This window comes from Trachinotus anak, unplaced genomic scaffold (genome assembly GCF_046630095.1).
Source record: "Trachinotus anak isolate AG129_WGS33_773 ecotype Australia unplaced genomic scaffold, CSIRO_AGI_Tana_v1 ptg000032l, whole genome shotgun sequence".
In the NCBI taxonomy this organism is placed as follows: domain Eukaryota; kingdom Metazoa; phylum Chordata; class Actinopteri; order Carangiformes; family Carangidae; genus Trachinotus; species Trachinotus anak.
This window is the reverse complement of record NW_027273883.1, coordinates 1,101,006-1,121,679: the sequence shown is the minus strand read 5'-3', so window position 1 is coordinate 1,121,679 and position 20,674 is coordinate 1,101,006. Positions and strand designations below refer to the sequence as shown.

General features: G+C 43.6%; 1 protein-coding gene and 1 long non-coding RNA gene across 4 annotated transcripts; one reads left to right on the top strand and one right to left on the bottom strand.

The window, feature by feature from the left end:
• Positions 1–26: 26 nt before the first annotated feature.
• On the top strand, positions 27–20,088 carry pik3r4 (phosphoinositide-3-kinase, regulatory subunit 4). 2 transcript variants are annotated; one of them, XM_071468242.1, is made up of 22 exons: positions 27–520; positions 1,378–2,112; positions 2,362–2,495; positions 2,894–3,104; positions 3,216–3,611; positions 3,745–3,879; positions 3,964–4,185; positions 5,094–5,267; positions 5,451–5,596; positions 5,756–5,959; positions 10,544–10,745; positions 11,546–11,566; positions 13,775–13,866; positions 14,177–14,399; positions 14,671–14,836; positions 15,521–15,685; positions 15,768–15,979; positions 16,066–16,197; positions 16,554–16,654; positions 17,011–17,099; positions 17,692–17,812; positions 18,272–20,088. In XM_071468242.1, the coding sequence occupies exons 2-22, from the start codon at positions 1,395–1,397 to the stop codon at positions 18,440–18,442; spliced, it is 4,035 nt and encodes a 1,344-aa protein (XP_071324343.1). In that variant the 5' UTR covers positions 27–520; positions 1,378–1,394; the 3' UTR covers positions 18,443–20,088. The 2 variants fall into 2 exon arrangements, with proteins under 2 accessions (XP_071324343.1, XP_071324344.1); XM_071468243.1 differs by lacking the exon at positions 11,546–11,566 and having other exon boundaries at positions 29–520.
• Positions 3,492–7,534, bottom strand: LOC139612574 (uncharacterized). 2 transcript variants are annotated; one of them, XR_011686594.1, is made up of 4 exons: positions 6,084–7,534; positions 5,027–5,155; positions 3,711–3,824; positions 3,492–3,629 (listed from the first exon to the last, which is right to left on the bottom strand). It is a non-coding gene; the product is annotated as an uncharacterized lncRNA (long non-coding RNA). The 2 variants fall into 2 exon arrangements; XR_011686593.1 differs by lacking the exon at positions 6,084–7,534 and adding an exon at positions 5,684–5,823.
• Positions 20,089–20,674: the final 586 nt, after the last annotated feature.

Here is a 20,674-nt window from a genome sequence, read left to right as displayed (position 1 = left end):
TTAAGTGTAATGCTTTGAACAATACTTACATTATATTATCAGATTACCTCAACTGCTATGCCCTTATCTAGTATTGACTATTGATAATGCAAATACATTTACGGATTATTTATTTAAAGTACGGAGTTCCCCATCTTCTCAATAGACGATCTTTGCAGTTCCGCTCTGACCCGGATACATAACAACTAGGAACGGCTAATCGGTTAGCTGGCTACCTCCGTGATTCAGGCTGCTACTTTTGTTTATTATTCACGGTTACCGTCAGTTTACCGCTGCGCGGCTTCACCGGGGGCAGAAGAGGACGGCAGCTGAATGGCTGTTGTAGCTGGCCTACCGAGGCACGACATGAAGACGGTTAATCTGCGTTCAGGCTGAAGTTTGTTACCGTTAGCAGCCGTTAGCAGCCGTTAGCAGCATCACTAGAACCGAACGGACGTCGAATACTGCTAGCCTGCTGAAGCTAACACAACAACAACAACAACAGTCGTGTCAACAGCAGCTGAGACCACTACATCCGCTGGTAATATTACATTTACAATGTCTTTTAATTGTTCTAACGCGGACATTAGTGGTCTGGGTGTTTTTAACGTAAAAGGGTTGTTTTGAGGAGCTAATAACAGTTAGCTTGTATGCTAAGTTGGCGCTGTCAAACTGTTGTTTATGGAGCTGAATCATGTGACTGCTCCCTCAGATACTTGCTCCACATCTGCTTTATTCTCGATGTAACTGGGGCTCACCAGATGTGAAATCCAGATGTTTGACAACATTAACGATAGAAACACGTCAGAAAGCTCGGATTTAACTTGTTGCTGTGTAGTTGCACAGAGAATCAGGGGAGAGATGGTGGTTGAGTTTATCTCCTGTTTTTGCTGGATTTTAGCCTCTTATTCCAATGTAGGAGAAGCTTAATGCTGCAGCGTACAGCGGCGTGATGTTTTTTGATCCTCCGTTGCTGTAAGTTTCTCAGACTCATTGATTTCTGGTATTCTAGTTCACCTCAAGAACATAGATTATGTGAAGCCCGTTCTCCTCTGCAGGAGCTCCACAACCTGTTTCCTTCCATAACCTGAGCTACAGCAGGTAGCTCAGTCAATTAATCAATTAGTTGATGCACAAAAAAAATAATTGGCAGCTTTAGTTAGTTAATTCTTTCTCTGCTTTCTTTGATAATTTATTCTTGGTAAAATAACTACGTTTGGGTTTTTGGCTTTTGTTTGAACAAATCATGACACATGAACATGTCGCCTTCACCTCTGTAAAGGTGTGATAGACATTTTTGACAGTTTCTGATGTTTCATTAATTGAAAAAATAATTGGCAGATGAATCGATAATGAATATGATTATTAATCAGTAATCATCATTGAATTATTCCACAGACGTTTGTTGAGGCGTGATGGGAAATCAGCTGGCTGGGATCGCCCCCTCTCAGATCCTGTCTGTAGACAGTTACTTCTCAGACATCCACGACCATGAGTACGATAAGAGCCTGGGCAGCACTCGCTTCTTCAAGGTGGCCCGGGCTAAACACCGGGAGGGCCTGGTGGTGGTCAAAGTCTTTGCCATCCAGGACCCATCGCTGCCTCTGACCAGCTACAAGCAGGAGCTGGAGGAGCTGAAGATCCGGCTGCCCTCCTGCCAGAACTGCCTGCCCTTCCAGAAAACCTCCCTGACGGAGAAAGCTGCGATCCTGTTCCGCCAGTACGTCCGGGACAATCTGTACGACCGCATCAGCACCCGGCCGTTCCTCAACAACGTGGAGAAGCGCTGGCTGGCCTTCCAGATCCTCAACGCCGTTGACCAGGCACACAAAGCTGGCGTTCGCCACGGGGACATCAAGACAGAGAATGTGATGGTGACCAGCTGGAACTGGGTGCTACTCACAGACTTCGCCAGCTTCAAGCCCACATACCTGCCGGAGGACAACCCCGCAGACTTCAACTACTTCTTTGACACATCCAGGCGGAGGACATGCTACATCGCACCGGAGAGGTTTGTGGATGGAAGTATGTTCACCACAGAGAGTGACCAGAATACACCTCTGGTGGACCTGACCAACAACAACCAGAGGAGCAGAGGGGAGCTCAAACAGGCTATGGACATCTTCTCTGCAGGTAGAGTGCAACACAACACAGTATTAAAGCTCCTCAACATGAAGAGTTAAGGTCAGTGAGGAGTTAAAGTAATGTTTAAAGCATGGTCCACTTGTGACCCTTCGCTGACCCACTGGTTGGTTCAGTGGGTTATAATCAGGTCAACCAAAGTCTTCACTCCAGCCACTGGTTTCCATCTGTGGCTTGACTGAAGACTGTGTATATCTGAGTTTTAACCCAGACCGTGTCCATGTGTCTTTGTGTCATCAGGCTGTGTGATAGCAGAGCTGTTCACTGAGGGCGTCCCGCTCTTCGATCTGTCTCAGCTGTTGGCGTATCGCAAAGGACATTTCCAGACGGAGCAGGTTCTCATGAAGATCGAGGACCGGAGCATCCGAGAGCTGGTAGCAATTCCATTTACAGCAGGACTCATGGTGTTGTGCTTATTTCCAACATTAGCCACGATGATCTAATAGTGGACAGAGATGTTAAATGGACTTTCATAGTTTCCTGGTAAAAAGAGTGCAAGGACACATCAGTAACACATCACTGCCATCTCATGGTGCACATCACTACATTGTCCAACATTATGTGGAGTCATCAGTGAATCATTTATGCCCCTTAACCTGCAGTGTTGCTGAGGTGTGTTAGAGGAGGTATTCATTACACACACTCTGTTTGCTTTATTAGCACATGTAAAGAATTTAGTGTTGCTACAGCTTTAAAGGAAAACAGTGTTTAAAAGAAAAGAAAATGGTCATTATAGTACAAACAACCACAAACTGTGTGTAATCTCTCTCAGGTGGCTCAGATGGTGCAGCGGGAGCCTGAGAAGCGTCTGACAGCGGAGGAGTACCTGAAGCAGCAGAGAGGGAAAGCTTTCCCTGACATCTTCTACACCTTCCTGCAGCCGTACATGGCTCAGTTCGCCAAAGAGACCTTCCAGTCTGCCGACGAGCGAGTGCTGGTCATCCGCAAAGACCTCGACAACATCCTGCACAACCTGCGAGGAGGTGAGAGGGAGTTTTAACAATTTATTGGGTTACACAATGACAAACCTGAACGGTTGGTTTGTGTGTTTCAGTATTTTTTTTTTTTTTTTAAAAAAGCTCTTTCTCCTTCAGGCTCCTCCTCCTCGTCTTTGTCCCAGGAAAGCGGCGAGGGCGTGCTGAGCTCCAGGGAGGAGCAAGGCCTCATCGTCCTAGTGTCCGTCATCACCTCCTGCCTGCAGACGCTGCACTCTTGTGACTCCAAACTGGCTGCCTTGGAGCTCATCCTCCACCTGGCTCCCCGGCTCGGCGTCGACATCCTGCTGGACCGCATCACACCCTACCTGCTGCACTTCTGTAATGACCCCATGCCTCGTGTGCGTGCTCAGGCCGTGCGCACTCTGGCCAAAGTGCTGGCGCTGGTGAAGGAGGTGCCGAGGAATGATGTGAACATCTACCCAGAGTACATCCTGCCAGGTATCGCCCACCTCGCCCAGGATGACGCCACCATTGTCAGGCTGGCATACGCAGGTCGGTAGGCAGCAGGCTCTGAGATAAAGTGCTCAGTTTAACAGTTTAAACACATGTTTTTGTTGTTGAAAGCACTGATTTGGAAGCAGCTGTTTGTACCTCTCTTTCTTCTTGTCTTCTTGGTTGCCTTCAGAGAACATAGCTCATCTTGCAGAGAGCGCGCTGCGTTTCTTGGAGCTGGTTCAGGAAAACAATGTGAACACAGAGCAGGACCTGAGCGGGGAGGACACAGAGGAAACACTTCACCCCAATGAAAACTACGACTCAGGTACAGAAACACACAAACTCACCTTCTCACTAAATGAGTTTCTGTGCATCAGTGTGACAAACTTGCTGTGTGTTTAATGTTCAGAGCTGCAGGCGCTGCACGAGATGGTGCAGCAGAAGGTGGTGACGCTGCTGAGCGACTCAGAGAACATCGTCAAACAGTCGCTGATGGAGAACGGCATCACTCGTCTCTGCGTCTTCTTCGGCCGTCAGAAAGCCAATGATGTTCTGCTGTCTCACATGATCACCTTCCTCAACGACAAGAACGACTGGCATCTCCGGGGAGCGTTCTTCGACAGCATCGTGGGTAAGAAAACCTCTGAATATTCACACGCGCCAGATATACCAGGTAGTAGAAAACGCTACATCTGTGGTTCCTGTATGGATGCATGTTGTCACTATAGAAATTTACCAACGTTGACTCTTGTCTCTATCACGTCTTTCGGTCTGTCTCATCACTGATAGTGACTCACTGTAGCCTCCAGTCTGTCCTGAAGACGTAGCTGCTCAGACGACCTGTTATAACCTCTTGTCTTGTAAACACAATGATGCCTGAAGCTTTTTGTAAAGTAACAATCACCACCTGCTCCTGACAAGAAACTTACAAGCAGCCTTCAGTATGAGTCAGTGTCGCCAAAACAAAAGAAGTTTGAAGTTCTTTTTGTTCAAAATTTTAAAACATGTAAAATTTATATATATATATATATATATATATATATATATATATATATATATATATATATATATATATATATATATATATATATATATATATATATATATATATATAATTACAGATATTAATAAAAATTGTATTATTTTGGAAATGATTTGTCTGCCCACTTGCAATACCTTTGTCTTTGGGCCCCGGCCCACAGATTGGGAACCACTGCCATAAACAACGTGATACTGTACATTTTTCATCCATACATTTAATCTGGATACCGATCACCGGAGCATCTAATGACGTCACATAATCTGCCAGTATTTTAACTGTGATGAGTTTCTGTGAACCTTAAAGATGCTTTTTGAACGTGTCACCATGTTGGAGAAACAAAGTGGGTTTGCTTTGTGTTTGGAAAGTTCTAGCGAAGCAGAATCACTTTCTTCGTCACAGAAAATGTAAGTGAAATGATCTTAAAACCCACTTTGTGTTTCCCACCGTCTCACTCTCTTCCTGTTTGTCGTCTCTCCCTGTGCACTGTGGTGTGGAAGGTGTGGCTGCGTACGTGGGCTGGCAGAGCTCCTCCATCCTGAAGCCTCTCCTGCAGCAGGGTCTGAGTGACACAGAGGAGTTTGTCATCTACAAAGCTCTCAACGCTCTCACCTGCATGTGTCAGCTGGGCCTGCTGCAGAAACCTCATATCTACGAGTTTGTCAGCGACATAGGTGAGACGCTGAGTGAGGACCACTCTGTAATCAAGTGATGTCATGTGACGCTGAGACTGTCACACCATTGGTCCATTGTTGGTCAGGTGGTCAGAGTCAGCTTGTACTGACATTTATGTTATGATTTTGGTTACTGTTCCTTTTTATTGGATTTTGTTTATTTGTCCTTTCTGCTTGCCGTAGCTCCATTCCTGTGTCACCCCAACCTGTGGATCCGTTACGGGGCGGTGGGGTTCATCACCGTGGTCGCTCAGCACCTCAACGTGGCCGACGTCTACTGCAAACTGATGCCCCACCTCAACCCCTTCATCACCCAGCCCATCATCCAGGTGAGTCACGTCATCATCATCATCATCATCATCATCATCATCATCATCATCATCATCATCATCATCATCATCCAGCCCTTGTCTCACCTGTAGATCCCGGCACATCATCCTCCCCTCCTCACACACCTGTCACCCCCACCCCTCTGCCTCTCTCATCAGATCGATAAGGAGTTGGTGCTGCTGAGCGTCCTGAAGGAGCCGGTGAGTCGCTCCATCTTCGACTACGCCCTGCGCTCCAAAGACATCGCCAGCCTCTTTCGACACCTGCTGCTGCGACAGAAAAAGCGTGCTGGATCTATCCCAGAATGCCCCACTCCCGAGGACCCGGCCATCGCTCAGCTCCTGAAGAAGCTGCTCTCACAGGTCAGAACAACACTGCTCAGTCCCAGGTGGTCGATTTGAGCTTCTGTCAGACAAACTCAACACTGACACATGCACATAAAGGATATGACATCATTAACAGGCGACCAATGAAACAGAGCATTACCATGATCAAAATCACAGATGTCTCTGGTTTGAGAACTGATGGAAACATTAGTGATGATAGAAGAACACAACTCAACAACGTGTAGAACAGAGGTCTGGTTGTTTTTAGACATTTTAATGTGGAGAAGTTACAGATTATAACTTGAAGTCACTCTTTTAAAATGTGATCTGTGTGTCATGTGTTTTCATTTATGGTCAGAGCTGAGCTGTGTCCAGGTTGTGGTTCTGTAATCAGAAGGTAGTGACTGATGGGTCAGTGGTGCTGCTGGCAGTCTGCTCAGGAACCCAGGTCAACACAGCAGATACAGAAAATCTGCTGACTGATGCTCATTGGAGCAAAATTTCAGTTCTTTTGAAATAATCAGTTTTCTGGGTTTTTTAGTTTAATCAGCAGCAGAGAAAAGTATGAGAGCCAGAGAAAACATGACAGAAAGAGAGAGAGTGAAAATAAACAGGGTTGTTTAACTAAAGGAAAGAATCAAGTTTTGACAACCAGGGTGAAGCAATGAGGTTTTAGTCCAAATTCTCACAATAGAAAACATCAGAACTTTTTCTAATGACTTGTCTAAGCCTGCAGTGACACAGGCTGATGGATCTGTTTACTCTGTTCACACACATTTCCTGTTTCTAAATAAGTGTTCATTGGACCAATGCCAACATGGACGTCTAATCCCACCCCCCAGTTAAAGGGTCAGTACATCCAGAGTGTATCTGAAATGTTGTCTTTTCAGACAGTGTTGGTTTTTTCAGTAGAAACTAGACCCAGATAAAACACATTCTACTGACATAGATTATATGTTTTATGATTATTAGTGAACTGACCATGATCTGAACCGTCACTGCTGCTGTGACATAGACACACTCTCAGTGATGATCAATGATGATCAATAATGATCAGTGATGATCAATGATGATGCTGCTGCCTGGGTCAGACTGAAAACTCAGTCTTGACCATAGGGGGCAGTGAAACACAGCTTTTCAGCCTGTTAGCAGACAGCAGACATGTGCAGGAACATATTCACACTTAGACACTTAAACAACCACACACACATTTCCAGTGAACTGATGCCACAGTTTTCCCACTCTCTGTTCTGAACTTTGTTGTTTTGTTGTTCTGAGTCACCAGAAATGGCTCCATATGTCTAGATGGAAGACTGTGTGTGTGTGTGTGTGTGTGTGTGTGTGTGTGTGTGTGTGTGTTTGGTGTGTGAAGACATCCTCCATGCTGTTTTGATTAATCCTGTTTGTCACCAGGTCACAGTGCTGTAAATTACAGACCTCAGATCAGGAATCAGCATCTGCTCTGATATTTTAAATTTAATTTAATTTGCTCTTTATTTAACACAGACACATGTCCAAGTTTCTTCCAAATTCTTTAGTGAGTTAATAAACTGTATGTGCACTGTTCAAGCATTTTAAGGTTTAAAACAACTCAGAACCAACTCACACACAAGGAGGAGAAATTATAAAAAGACAAAAGGCATAAAAGCAAGACATCAAAAAATAATGTTTCTTAATTATACATTATAAACAAGGTTTTATTATTTCATAATAGATAGAAAGAAGAAGAAGCCTCCACAACTCTGGGGAGACTTTCAGACACCAGCACCCCCCTCATTCATCCATCATCGATACAGCTTATCCTGTTAGTGTCATGGGGGGAGAACCAAGCAGCAGGAGGCTGGAACCAATCCCAGTTTGAAAAGATAAAATATTTTTCACTGTAATAATCACAGTTGTGAAAACCTGTGTCGTTGTAGTATAAAGCAGTTGTATCTCATTGTCTCACCAATACCTGGAACCACCTGCTCATACGAACACTGAGCCTTAGAGAGCAGTTGGCTGCTGGTCAGATATTAGCTCATAGCAGCTCAGACACCAACAGTGTGACGGACACTGTGTCAGTCAGAGTCTGAGCTGGGAATCATCACATTTGAAGACAAAGTACATTCACTTCATAAAACTACAAAGACACAAAGACAGTTGTTGGAGAGAGATGAAAGACTTCAGCTGCACATTCACAACAAATAAAACCCCTCTGACTTTAGATGTGTTACGCTGCCTGAACGATTCAGTCAAAGGAAAATAAATCCTTGTCCACAGTGTTTTAACAGGAAATATGTTTATAATTTAGCCAATAATCTGCAATTACAACACATTTACATTCAACAAAAGAGGGTAGAAGAAATTCAAGTTTGCAGGATAAATCCTGAGAAGAGCTGTAAGCAACATTAACGGAATCATCAAGATTCTCTAATGAATAATAACATAAAGTTATGACAGTTAATAGATGAGGCTTGTTTGCTGTTGGAGGAGCTGATAACAGCATAGAGCAGAAAAGATTCAGTCGAATAAACTTCACTGAAAAGTTTATTTTAAAGGCATTTGATGAATTTATTTTCATCATAGAACTGATTCTCCTGGATTTACAGGACGTTTCTTTTACATACGTGATTACACAGGTTTACAGATGAGGAGCTGCCTCAGTGACAGCACCTTGTGTCCTGGTGTCTTCACATCTGAATCAGTGAGGAGGAAAGTAGTGAGAAAGGCTGCCCATCAGTGACACATGAGAACATGAAGCTCAGGAGGTTTTTGTGAAGGAGGAACCAGTGGATCATCCTGACCACAGCATTTTTTTATTATCTGTTTCAAAATTAAATATTAGTTTAAAAACATGCAGGATGTGACTCCCACATAGTTTTTTTGAGTATCACTTTGATCAAATGAAGGTCCAGGGGTTTTAGAAACTTTAAGAGATTTCTTCAGAATTAAACCACAAGGGTCGCAATGTTTCTGTGGAATGTCTGTAACAAGGTTCCCAGACCCTGAAGGCACTAAACCTACAGCCTCATTGGAACTTTTACAATGAATATAATAGAGTTTCATAAACATGCGGCCTTAATAAGTTTCTATTGAATCCAGATTAAACAGAATGTCACTCACACTCGGGTCAGCGGTTTTAGATGAAGGTTTCTTTTTTGTCAAAGCTCCATCTGGAAGGCAGCTGCTCAGTGGCTGCCACATTCAGCGTGTGAGGCTTTTTATTCTTAATGTTCTGGGGAAAAACCAAATTTCTGTGAAACAACCAGGAGTCACAGACCAGAGTGTTTTCTTCTTCAGAAACATCAGCTTCATCCACACGCGGAGCTCAGATTACATTTATTTGCACATTTGATACAAATTAAAATTTGTTTCATGTCTGTAGAGAATCAAACGTGGAGACAGATCAGATTAAAATAGTTCTGCCATTCAGACGCCTCAAGCTGTTTTTATTTTTATCACTTTGTCAGATGACACACTGCATCAGTTTCTTCTGCTTCCTGTTTCCCTGTCCTGGCTCCATGTCCTGACACAGTGACTCCTCCAGCTGTTTGCAAAGTGATAGCTTTAAATACCTGCTCTCTGATTTAGCAGTGGAAACACACAGCTGTGTAAACCTTTTTTTTCAACACTTTCATATCCATATTTGTTGGCGGGATCAAAGAGAAGCTCTTCCTGTGATGGAACAGCAGACAAATCCCAGGTTTTCTCATGATCACTGGATTTGAGCTGGACTGATATAAAAAAGATGAAGTATCACTGTACCTGAGCTGTGTCAGGGTTAAAATCCCGACCATGAACCACAGCATCAATGGTTCAAATCTAACCAGGGACCTTTATTTCATGTCACTGCTGACGTTTCTCTCTCCCATTCATTTTCTGTTGACTGTAATAAAAAAAAAGGCTCCAGAAATAATAATGATGTATCAGCTGACATTTGTTTGTTAAAATTAACATAGAAAACAAACATTCTTATGAGGAAGCCTTGAATTTGGTCGTTAAAGAAATGCAGACACCGCACATCTCTTCACCTGTGCAACATGCAGTAAATCAATCAATCAGTCAGGTGACAGAACAATGTGGCTCTCATCTCTGACTCCATGGGTTTCTGTTGAAGGCACACCTTTTGTTGTGATGTCACAGAGGAATCAGTTCTATGATGAAAGTAAAGCTCAGTAATTTTCAAAATTATTGTGTGTGTGCGGGTCATATAAACTACAGTGTGTGTGTGTTGATGGTGATAAAAGAACATGTCGTCCAGTGACACAGTGAGACTCACTGATGTGTTTTAATAGTTTCTGGAAACAGTGGAGCTCTGTGGACACATCAGGCTGTAGATGCACACTCTTGTTAGTGGGAGACATTTATTGTGTATTTAAGTTGATAATTTAGGACAACACCTGACTTATCCTTTACATGTGATTTAGCTCAGTATTATTGCAGGGAAATTAAAACCCAGATTACACAACTGAACCTCTCACACTGTTCAATCTCAAACTCTTCCAAAAATGAAGAAACGTTATCTGTGAACCAGTTTGACTCAGAGTCCTGAGGGAAAACTGATCGTCTCTAGTCGCCTCTGGCTGTGTCCAGACCTGTGCGTTCACTGCTTCCTGTCTCCCGTCCTCTGCTGCTCAGGGGATGACCGAGGCGGAGGAGGACAAGCTGCTGGCGCTCAAAGACTTCATGCTGAAATCCAACAAGGCCAAAGCCAACATGGGCGAGCAGAGCCACCTGGGAGAGGCGGCTCAGACCGGCGTCATCGACCTGGCCTTGCTCGGCATCATGGGCCGCCAAGTCGACCTGGTCAAACCGAAGGCAGAGGCCGAGGACAAGAGAGGTAACGACAGTCTGAGACTTACACTCACTTTACCAGAACAAATTCTCATATATTTACAGCTTAGTCTTTTTGTCAGTGAAAAACAGCCTTGATGGTATTTGACTCGATATTAGACTTAAAACCTGTTTTAATAATGTTTTTGGTGGCTTTGAGGAAAGAGCTGAAATAATCAGCTGATTAATCAAATAGTTCATCAGCTGAATTAACTGATGACAAGGTAAAAACATAGAACATGTGGTGTTTTCAACTCTTTTCTATGTCTCAGCAGCTTAGTTTCTCTTATCTTTTGCCTTGTCAGCCTCAGGTAATGTGAGATGGGATTAAAGTGTTGCTTCAGAAAGTTGCGCAACCATAACTAATTTATACCACATTTATACCAGTTAAAATCAGAAGAGAGGCTCAGATCCTCTCTTCTGATTGGCTGACTCACCTGTTGTTACTTGAGCTCCGGAGAGAAGCCTGAGTGAGGAGATGTAAAACTACACTGAGATGGTTTTTGGTTCTTAAAACCTCAAATAAATCTTCTGATGGAGATCAACACTCAGATAAAACACTGGAGAAGTTAAAATATGGACATTTTGGCCCCTCCCACTCTCCTCTGTTACCTGTAATATTACACCGACATCATATGAGTCACATATCATCAACCTTCAGATAAGTAGATAAAGTTCAGAGTTTAGTAGATACAGACCCTAGACACAGACTCCGCCTGTACAGGACCCCAGACAGATTTTCACCTGCTTCATCTCTGTGTTTCAGATTAAATTCATATTAAGATGATGTTTTTATTCATTTCACAGAATCCAGCGCTGCAGCATCTGGTACATCGAGTCATGTGATTTAGTTTGAAGTGATTCGCATGAAAGTAACAATCTGTTCAAGGTCCCATGAAATTCAAAAACACCGTCCTCCATGTTGTTCCCTGATGTTTCCTCTTCCTCATCCACTTTCTCAGCACCTGCTGAAATCCTGTCAGCAAGTTTATTTTTAAATGTTTAAATCAGAATTAGGCTGTTTTCATCCCTCTCACTGTTTTTTCTGACTTATCTTAGACCAAAGTCCCAGTCGATAAGATCTCGCAGATGTCTGGTCGACCCGGTCGAGCTCCTGTCATCATGGAGGATTGTCAGGGTTTATTTGTGATTCCAGAGGCTTTTCATGGGACCTTAACAGTCTAACAGTCTAAATGTGAATTCACAGGCTAATTCTGTTTGAAAGATGATGTCACAGACTACAGCACTAGAGTCAGCTTCACTAAAGTGTGTAATCTGGTTTTGTTCTAACGGCTGCATCTCCATGTCGCGGGTTATTTCCTCAGTTAATAATTGGGGTGTGTGATGGTTAGAAATGTGCTCAGGTTACGCAGATTTAACTAATCTCAGGTAAATTATTTCTCTCTCTTGTGTCTTTTCGTCTTTCTTTCTCCCTTTTTTCATCCTTACTTTTCCTCTCTGCTTTGTTTGTGTGCGTCTTGCTTTTTCTTCCTTCATCCTGTCTTCTGCCTTTTTCCTGATTTCTTTTTCTGTCTCTAATTTTCAGCCTTGCATCGTCAGTCAGAGTCTCTCTGTTTCTCCTGCTCAGGTTGAAGATAATAAATTTATTACAGAATCTCAACAAATAGTTTTGAATTAAATAAGTTTTATTATTGAATCTGTCGGTGTTCATCACAGCCACGTCCTGAAAGTGTTGGACTCTGATTTCTCTTTTCTTAGAGTTAGAATGTAAAGTTTGTCCTGAGAGTAATGCTAGTGGAAATGTCATGATCTCATTAAGATCTAAGGGGTTCAACCTCTGGGAAGCAGGAATGTGATGTGTGTTAGTTTATATTTCTTCTGTGTGAGTGGAAGTTTTTCTCCTGATGTTGTAGAGTAAAGGTCAGAGGGTCATTTAAGCCACCAGGATCCATCCTCTGTGGAGCAGGAGTGTTAACAGACAACAGGAAAGTTGTTTGAGATGCTTTAACGTTTAATATTGGAAAACCAGGCGTGAGCTTCTTTTCTGTTTGATAATGATAATTGATGATAATCACATTCAAGCTACATATTTCAAACCAGTTCTCAACTGTATCTCCTAAATACTGGGACTAATTTAATCAGTATTTTTTACTTTTCCAAAGATAAGTGTTTTTTTTTTAATCTGTAAAAAGTGATTAATCTATAATGGAAATTTTCAAACATAAAAATTCACTGGTTTCAGCGTCTGAAACATGAGGATTTCCTGGCTTCTTGCTGTGATTTATTACAGGAAACTGAATCTCTTACATGATATTTTAATATTTAAAGTGATGGCAGTTTATATTAGTCGAGAAAATAATTGGCAGATAATTCTATAATGAAAGGGTGTGTGGCTTTATTATGTCAAGTGAACTCAAACGCAAGTCTACGAACAGAGAGGTGATTAAAGTCCAGACAAACCCAGCCTGTGTCGTTAAAGTTCCTGCAGAGCGGGACTGAGCATTAACTTTACTATCTCCAGATGATGATCTCAGATAGTGTCGGTGCCGAGATCTGAGCATCTTTATGAGAAGATACACTGAGTGCTGTGTTCCAGATTTGTTTCTGTAAACAGCAGAGGTAATTACTGCCGTCTGCAGCCAAACCATTTAAAAGAAAGAGCCTGGAGGAAACTCCCCTCTCTAATCTCCCTCATTCATCACTTTCCCTTTGTGTCCTGCAGATACCTGACAGTTGCTCCACACTGCAAATGTTCATCTGATGAGAGCCTGAGTCCTGAAACTGTAAAACTAGGATACTGTGTTGAAGGATTGTTTATCATTCATCTTTTTCCAAAATAAAAGACCCTCGACTCTGGGTGTGTTTTAATTGGAAACAAGCAGCTACCTCTCAAACATATGTTTTCTTTTTAAGACAAAAAACCTTTTTGTACAAATCTAAGGTTCCAGATAAACATTTTTTGCAGTGTGATCGTAACCACATCTGCTGAGCGTGTGGCCAAAATGTTTTGTAACCAATGTTAATTGTGGAATAAAAAAAAAAAAATCTAACATCCTGTTTTTTTTTTCCCTGCAGCGAGGAAGCACACGAAGCAGGACTCGACCATGAACGAGGAGTGGAAGAGCATGTTTGGATCTCAGGAGCCACCCACCGCTCAGCCCGCCACGGTAACCCCGCCCTCTAATGCTGCGTTTAGGTGCATGTGTGCTCGAGGTTTATGGTGTTTACATGAATCAGGCGCCAGAGGCCAATTCACACCAACGCTGTTTTTCTAAAGAGGAATTTTTTTATCCTCAATGTGCTAAAAGATTTTATAAGCACAGACCCAAAGTCACATTCGTTAGGACTGAGTTTCTGATCCTAGTCTTAAATATTAACACGATTGTTTTGAGTTGACTCTGATAGTTAAGGTCAAAGGTCACCCTGAGTGAATATTTAGTCTACAGGCAGTCAAATAAGGAACTGATCTGTTTGCAGGCCACTGATGGGCCGGCCAGTCAGATCAGGAAGAGCGTTGTGGCACCGTCGGTGCCCGTGCTGCAGTCGGTGGTGAGCGGCCCCGCCTACCAGCGCCGCATCAACACCTGCAAGGCGGAGCTTCAGCAGCTGGTGCAGCAGAAGCGGGAGCAGTGCAGCGCTGAGCGCATGGCCAAACAGATGATGGAGAGTGCAGAGTGGGAGAGTCGCCCTCCTCCCCCTGGTAACACTTTGTCTTCAGGGGTATTTGTATTTTTTAACTGGACAGAGCGAGGCCGCTCCCCCTCTGTCCAGGCTTCTGTAGGCTAATGTCCTGATGCCACCTGAACATCTGCTGAACTCTGATCAGCTGATTTCTCCAAATGTTCAATCATCCCTTTAAAGTAAAGGTTGGGAAATGGAGGCTTGTTTTAGCAGCTGTGGCATCAGGAGTGAAATGTATTGGTGATTCTCATGGGGGCATCTCCTCACAGAGCTGTACATGTGTGTTGCAGGGTGGCACCCTAAGGGGCTGCTGGTCGCCCATCTCCACGAACACAAAGCTGCTGTGAACCGAATCAGAGTCTCAGACGAACACTCCATCTTCGCCACGGCGTCCAACGACGGCACCGTCAAAGTCTGGGACAGTCAGAAGATGGAGGGCAAGACCACAACCACCAGGTGGGTCTTAAAAACTACGAGTAAGACCAGCACCACAGCTACTGGATAAAACCTTATCCTGGTTTTGAGAAACCTGGATGTGCTACAGTACCTGGAATACCGTGGCCTGTAAACACCTTATCCAGGTTCATAAACACACTCTGTTGATGGAGAAATAAGTGTCACAGCTGCAACAGCTCCTCAGAAACCTGGATACACACGGATATAAATAACCAGTTTCTCAAGGTCCATGTAAACACAATATCCAGGACATGATCAAAGCCAGGACACTGGCAGTTATTTACCAATGTGACTTTACAAAGGCCTCTGTCTCCTGACGGGAGCTCCATGCTTCACTCTGAGGGGGAAGTTTGTATCATGGAGATGCTTAAATTCTGATGATAAAATATTTAACTGTGGATAAACTAACTCTGAGCTGTAGTTGTGTTTGTTGTGTGTGTTGTGGACCAGGTAGATCCACGGCTGCATACAGCCTCGTCTACATCAGTGTGAGCTGCCTGTGGAGGAGGAAACTATAAGAAATCTGTAATAATTAACTTCAGACTTAGTGGAGATGTTGACCTTGTTGTGAGTTCAGGTTCAGACTGAGAGCTGTGAAAACATCTGAGCAGTGATTGCGTCGTTTTCTTGGCTCTCGTCCACATGTTACATTAACTCTGTTGTGTCTGCTCTGTTTCCCTGCAGATCAGTGTTGACTTACTCTCGTATCGGCGGCCATGTGAAGACGTTGACCTTTTGTCAGGGGTCACATTACTTAGCCGTGGCCTCAGACAACGGCTCCATCCAGCTGCTGGCGGTCGAAGCAAATAAACCACCAAAATCCCCTAAAGTCCAGCCCTTCCAGACCAGGTAACAGACACACAGGTAAAAGCTCTGTGCTGAAGTTAGACATGTCTTGTCTGTCTCACTCTGTCCTCTGGGCTCCTCTCAGGACTCTGGACCTGCAGGAAGACGGCTGTGCCGTCGACATCCACCATTTTAACTCGGGCGCTCAGTCGGTGCTGGCGTACGCCACCGTCAACGGCTCGCTGGTTGGCTGGGACCTTCGCTCCAACTCCAACGCCTGGACGCTACGCCATGACCTCCGCCTCGGCCTCATCACCTCCTTCACCGTGGACATGCACCAGTGCTGGCTCTGTCTAGGTCTGTGTGTGCGTCTTCATTCACATCAGCTGTGATTCAGTCTGTGTGCTATGGGTTCATGTTCCAGTCTGTTATTTCCTCTACAGGTACAAGCAGCGGCACCATGGCCTGCTGGGATATGCGGTTCCAACTCCCCATTTCAAACCACTCCCACCCTGCTCGAGCACGAATCAGACGGCTGCTCATGCATCCGCTGTACCAATCATCTGTCATCGCAGGTCAGAGGGCGGAGTCTGAATCATCTGTCTGTGTGTTTGATGTTTTAAACTGAAAAGGTTTCACTTTAGATTGAAAACATAAAGAAATGATTTAAACCTCAGACAAGCAGGAAGAGGATGAATCCTCCTCCAGGCTGTCCACACAGAGACAAACATCTGAAAACATCTGAGCAGTCACTAAACACCGCATCAACCTGTCTGTCTGTCTGCCTGCCTGTCTGTCTGTCTGTCTGTCTCTCTGTCTCTCTCTCTCTCTCTCTCTCTCTCTCTCTCTCTCTCTCTCTCTCTCTCTCTCTCTCTCTCTCTCTCTCTCTCTCTCTCTCTCTCTCTCTCTCTCTCTCTCTCTCTCTCTGTAGCTGTCCAGGGGAATAATGAAGTGTCAATGTGGGACATGGAGACTGGAGATCGTAAATTCACTCTGTGGGCGAGCTCTGCACCTCCACTGTCTGAGATGCAGGTAGGTGTGTGTGTCTGTGTGTGTTTGTTAGCATGCTTGTTGGGACCGGTCGTCTGGTATTTAAAAGCTTTTGTTTAGGACGTAAACAAATGAAGTAAATGAATAATGTATGGAAATGTGTGTGAGTCAGATTCAGGGTGAAAACAGTGAGTGATAAATGTTTCCAGGCTGAAACTGTCAGGAATCAAAATGATTTCTGAAACTTCTTCTCACACTTGAGTTTAATTAATCAGTGCACTGATTTAATCAGATTCAGGGTTTTTCTCCTGACAGAAGCTTCATGCTGCTTGAATCATGAATCAAAGTGACATTTGTCTCAGGCCACTTCACATTGTGCTCTGTGCTCTGTTCTGCAGCCGTCACCTCACAGTGTTCATGGGATCTACTGCAGCCCCGCTGATGGGAACCCTCTGCTCCTGACGGCCGGCTCAGACATGAGGATCAGGTCTGACCCACAAAAGCCTCTGCACCACACAACAACATTAAGACAACGTGTTAACCAGCAGCCACTTCAAGCTGCTGCTAAAATCCTGATTCATAACCACGACGTTGTCTGACGACGTCACCAAACACATCGGTTAGAGACGAAGACTGAGCTGTGATTTCAGCTGGATTCACTGTAACATGATCAGAGAGGAAGTTAGAACATCGTTCACCTCAGCTGCTGGTTGGTCAGCAGAGGGAGGCATGTCTGTGGAGGGAAAGCTGGACAGGATGAGACTGACAACAAAGTCTGTACAAGAGTCTGTCAGTCTGTCAGTCCCTGGGGTTGAGGTGCAGCCAAAACACAGCAAACAAGACAAAGTCTCACCACCATGAGGTTTTGCACAGTGACCTCCTGCAGTGAATCATCTCAGGACAGCGTCTCTGCAGCTTCCAACATCTGTGACCTCACTGCAACCTCTGCTGCTCAGTGAAATTCAGGACAAATTCTCCTGAATTAGTACAAACGTGGCAGTGAATCATAAAGTTGATTCAGAGAACCACTGACCCTCAAGAGCACATATCTTAACACAAAGTTGTCGGTTGGTTTTCAGGTTCTGGGACCTGGCGTATCCAGAGAGGTCCTACATCGTGGCCGGAGGAGCCAACGACTCGTTGCACTGTCCGTCTGTTCTCTATAGCAGGAAGATTATTGAAGGAACCGAGGTCGTACAGGTGAGGACCCACAGTCCGGACACACACACACCTGATGTACAGCTCCTTCAAAATAGAACCACGTGTCAGAGCTACAGATACACAACATGGAGACAACAAACACTGTGATTGGTCAGTTAGTGTTTTCTCCTGTAAACATCCCATAAAGGAAAACCAGTAACAGCCTGATCATGAGCCATATGACTGTGCAGTGTTGTGGTGTCAGAGGGAGAAATCTGACTCTACACTGTGTATGAAGGAGCTGCTGTAACCTTTAGCATGAAACAGATCCAGTGTACACTGGTTTATCCTAAAACACAGATGACCTACAATCAGTACCGCACCTGAATGCATCCTGTGTAAACTGAATTATTATTATTATTGTTAATTGACAGAATAATAAAAAAACTAGTTATTGAATGTGTCTATTTCCCATCAGGCCTCTGTGAATTTAAATGAATTTCAACTGTGTCTGTGCAGGAGATCCACAGCAAACAGAAGAGTGGCGTGGTGGAGGACTCGCCTCGCCGCGGCCCAGAATCCCTACCTGTGGGACACCATGACATCATCACCGACATCGCCACCTTTCAGACAACACAGGGCTTCATCGTCACCTCATCCAGAGACGGCATCGTCAAAGTCTGGAAGTGAACACACACACACACACACAGGAGACGTGTTGAGATGTGTTTTTTTTGTTCTCTCACACACGGTGATGACTTCCTGTCACGTGGTTTCTAATCTGAGAGGACGTCATATCCTGTGTGCAGACACCTCCGTTTGTTCAGTGATTTGATGAGTTCAGGGTTTTTAGTTTTTCCTCCTCCTTTTCCTCCTCCTCCTCTTCCTCCTGGCAGATGTTAGTGACGGACATTTTCGTTCAGTTCTGACTTCACATTAGTATTTTGTCGGCCCAAATATAAGAGAATATATTTTATAATTGGCTGTAGAGGTGGAGGATGAAGTGAATCTTGGTCGACTAACTGATTAATCAGTGACTCAAAAGATAATCAGCAGATTAATCAAGTATGAAAAGTATTGTTAGTTGCAGCCTTAATTTTAACAAAGACTTAAATTAACTTAGATGAATTAATATTTTTTCATTGGTTAATCTCGACATTCATTTAGTCACTTATCCCTGTTCTGGTCTCACTAATCCTAATAAATTATATCATTTTGAATTACGGTCATAAATTATTGAAAAGTTCTAAAAGAATTTGTTGTAATAATATTTAATTGTAGGTCATGTTGTCCTGACTAGTTTCCCATCATGCTTCATACTTCCTGGTATGAAACAGGTACTAAATTACAGTTTTAATATGGTGAACCTGCAGAGGCCCTGTGTATATTGAGTTGCATTATGGGGAATGTAGGATGTAGTGTTTTTTGACCTGGAGACTGAAAGTCAGGTGGTTGCATTTTGAACATTGTGTTTGAATCTGTTCTCTGTGGCTGATGGAAGTGAAACATCAAGTCGCTGCAGGTTCAGTCTGTCGTTCTGAAGGAGGTCGTGACAACACAGTGATGTGTTCAGCAGCCACAGCCTGAAGTGTTTTCTCGTGTCCACGCTCCAAACCCAAACCAAACAGTCAGTGTGGACGGACGTGTACCTGGTGCTTCTGTCAGGGAGGAGTTGAGTCAGTTCAGGCTGCTGGTTATTAACTGAATGAATGAAATGAGTGCAGTGAGTGAACATATGAGTAAGGGAAGAGAATAATTCCTTATATTGAAAAGACTGGGAAACCCTGACACCTGCCAGGTTCTGGAGATCCAGTATCTCCGGGTTTTGGGTTTTGCTCTGAGACGAGGAGGAGGAGACTAAAACTACAGACTCAGGATTATTCACATGGTAAAACATTTGTGTGTCTGTGGATTTCTGAAATCCTATAATTAAATATATGAGATCACCCTGCAATTCAACACAAACTGAGTCACCTTATATCCATGTGAGAATTTTATTCATTGTATGAATGAACAACCTACGTCTGATTCTGGAGTTGGCTTCAAAACATGATGATGTTGTTACTATGAGAAATTCTTCTTCATGCCCGTAAGAGCTCTTTATTGACAGGTGAGAAAAAGACCTGTATTTACCTGTAGAAATGCTCTCTCTCCCTCTCTCTACAACAGTAGATTTTGTAAATACATTATTTTAAATCTGAATAATATAAAGTTTGAACAAAATGTCAGATGATACGTTTTGCTGCTGCAGAGTGATGTAACCACAGACGAATCATGTGACCTGCGTTTGTCCATGTGTTAAATAAAACTTGCTGTTTGATCCACAGCAAAGATCAGTTTACACGTTTTTTCTTGTTTATTTACAGAATAATGAAGTTGATGAATAACTCCAGTCCGCAGGTCTTTAGAAATGTAAAACATTTTGAAGCTGAACATCAAACTGTTAATTATCTTCTTATCTCTGGGGTAAGACTTTACCTGGAGCCTGTTAGCTTAGCCTCAGTCTGTTAGCCTGATACAGCCTCATGTATGAATCCAGGCTTCATGTTTTCAAACAGCTGGAAACATTAAGAAACATGAGACTGAAATTTTCACTAGAAATGAGAGGCTGCTTTTGTTTGCATCTGTCTGTGACCCATTGTTTTCAAAATTACAAAGAAATTTTGGTGGTAAATGTGCCATAAAAAATTTGGCAGATGCGGTGACAGTAATTTATGATGTGGGGCTCAGTGAACATTTGGACAACTTCCCACACTAGGCCAAAAAAGCCCCTAAGTACTGAAGAACATTGATTTAAAACTGGCTGCTCATGCATCAGCAAATATTTCCCCTCAGCCTGTTAAGATAAACCTCCTCTGTAAACACGAGCAGTGGCCTCGTCAGCCGCTGCCAGGTTCAGTATCTAAACAGCAGCAGCAGGTT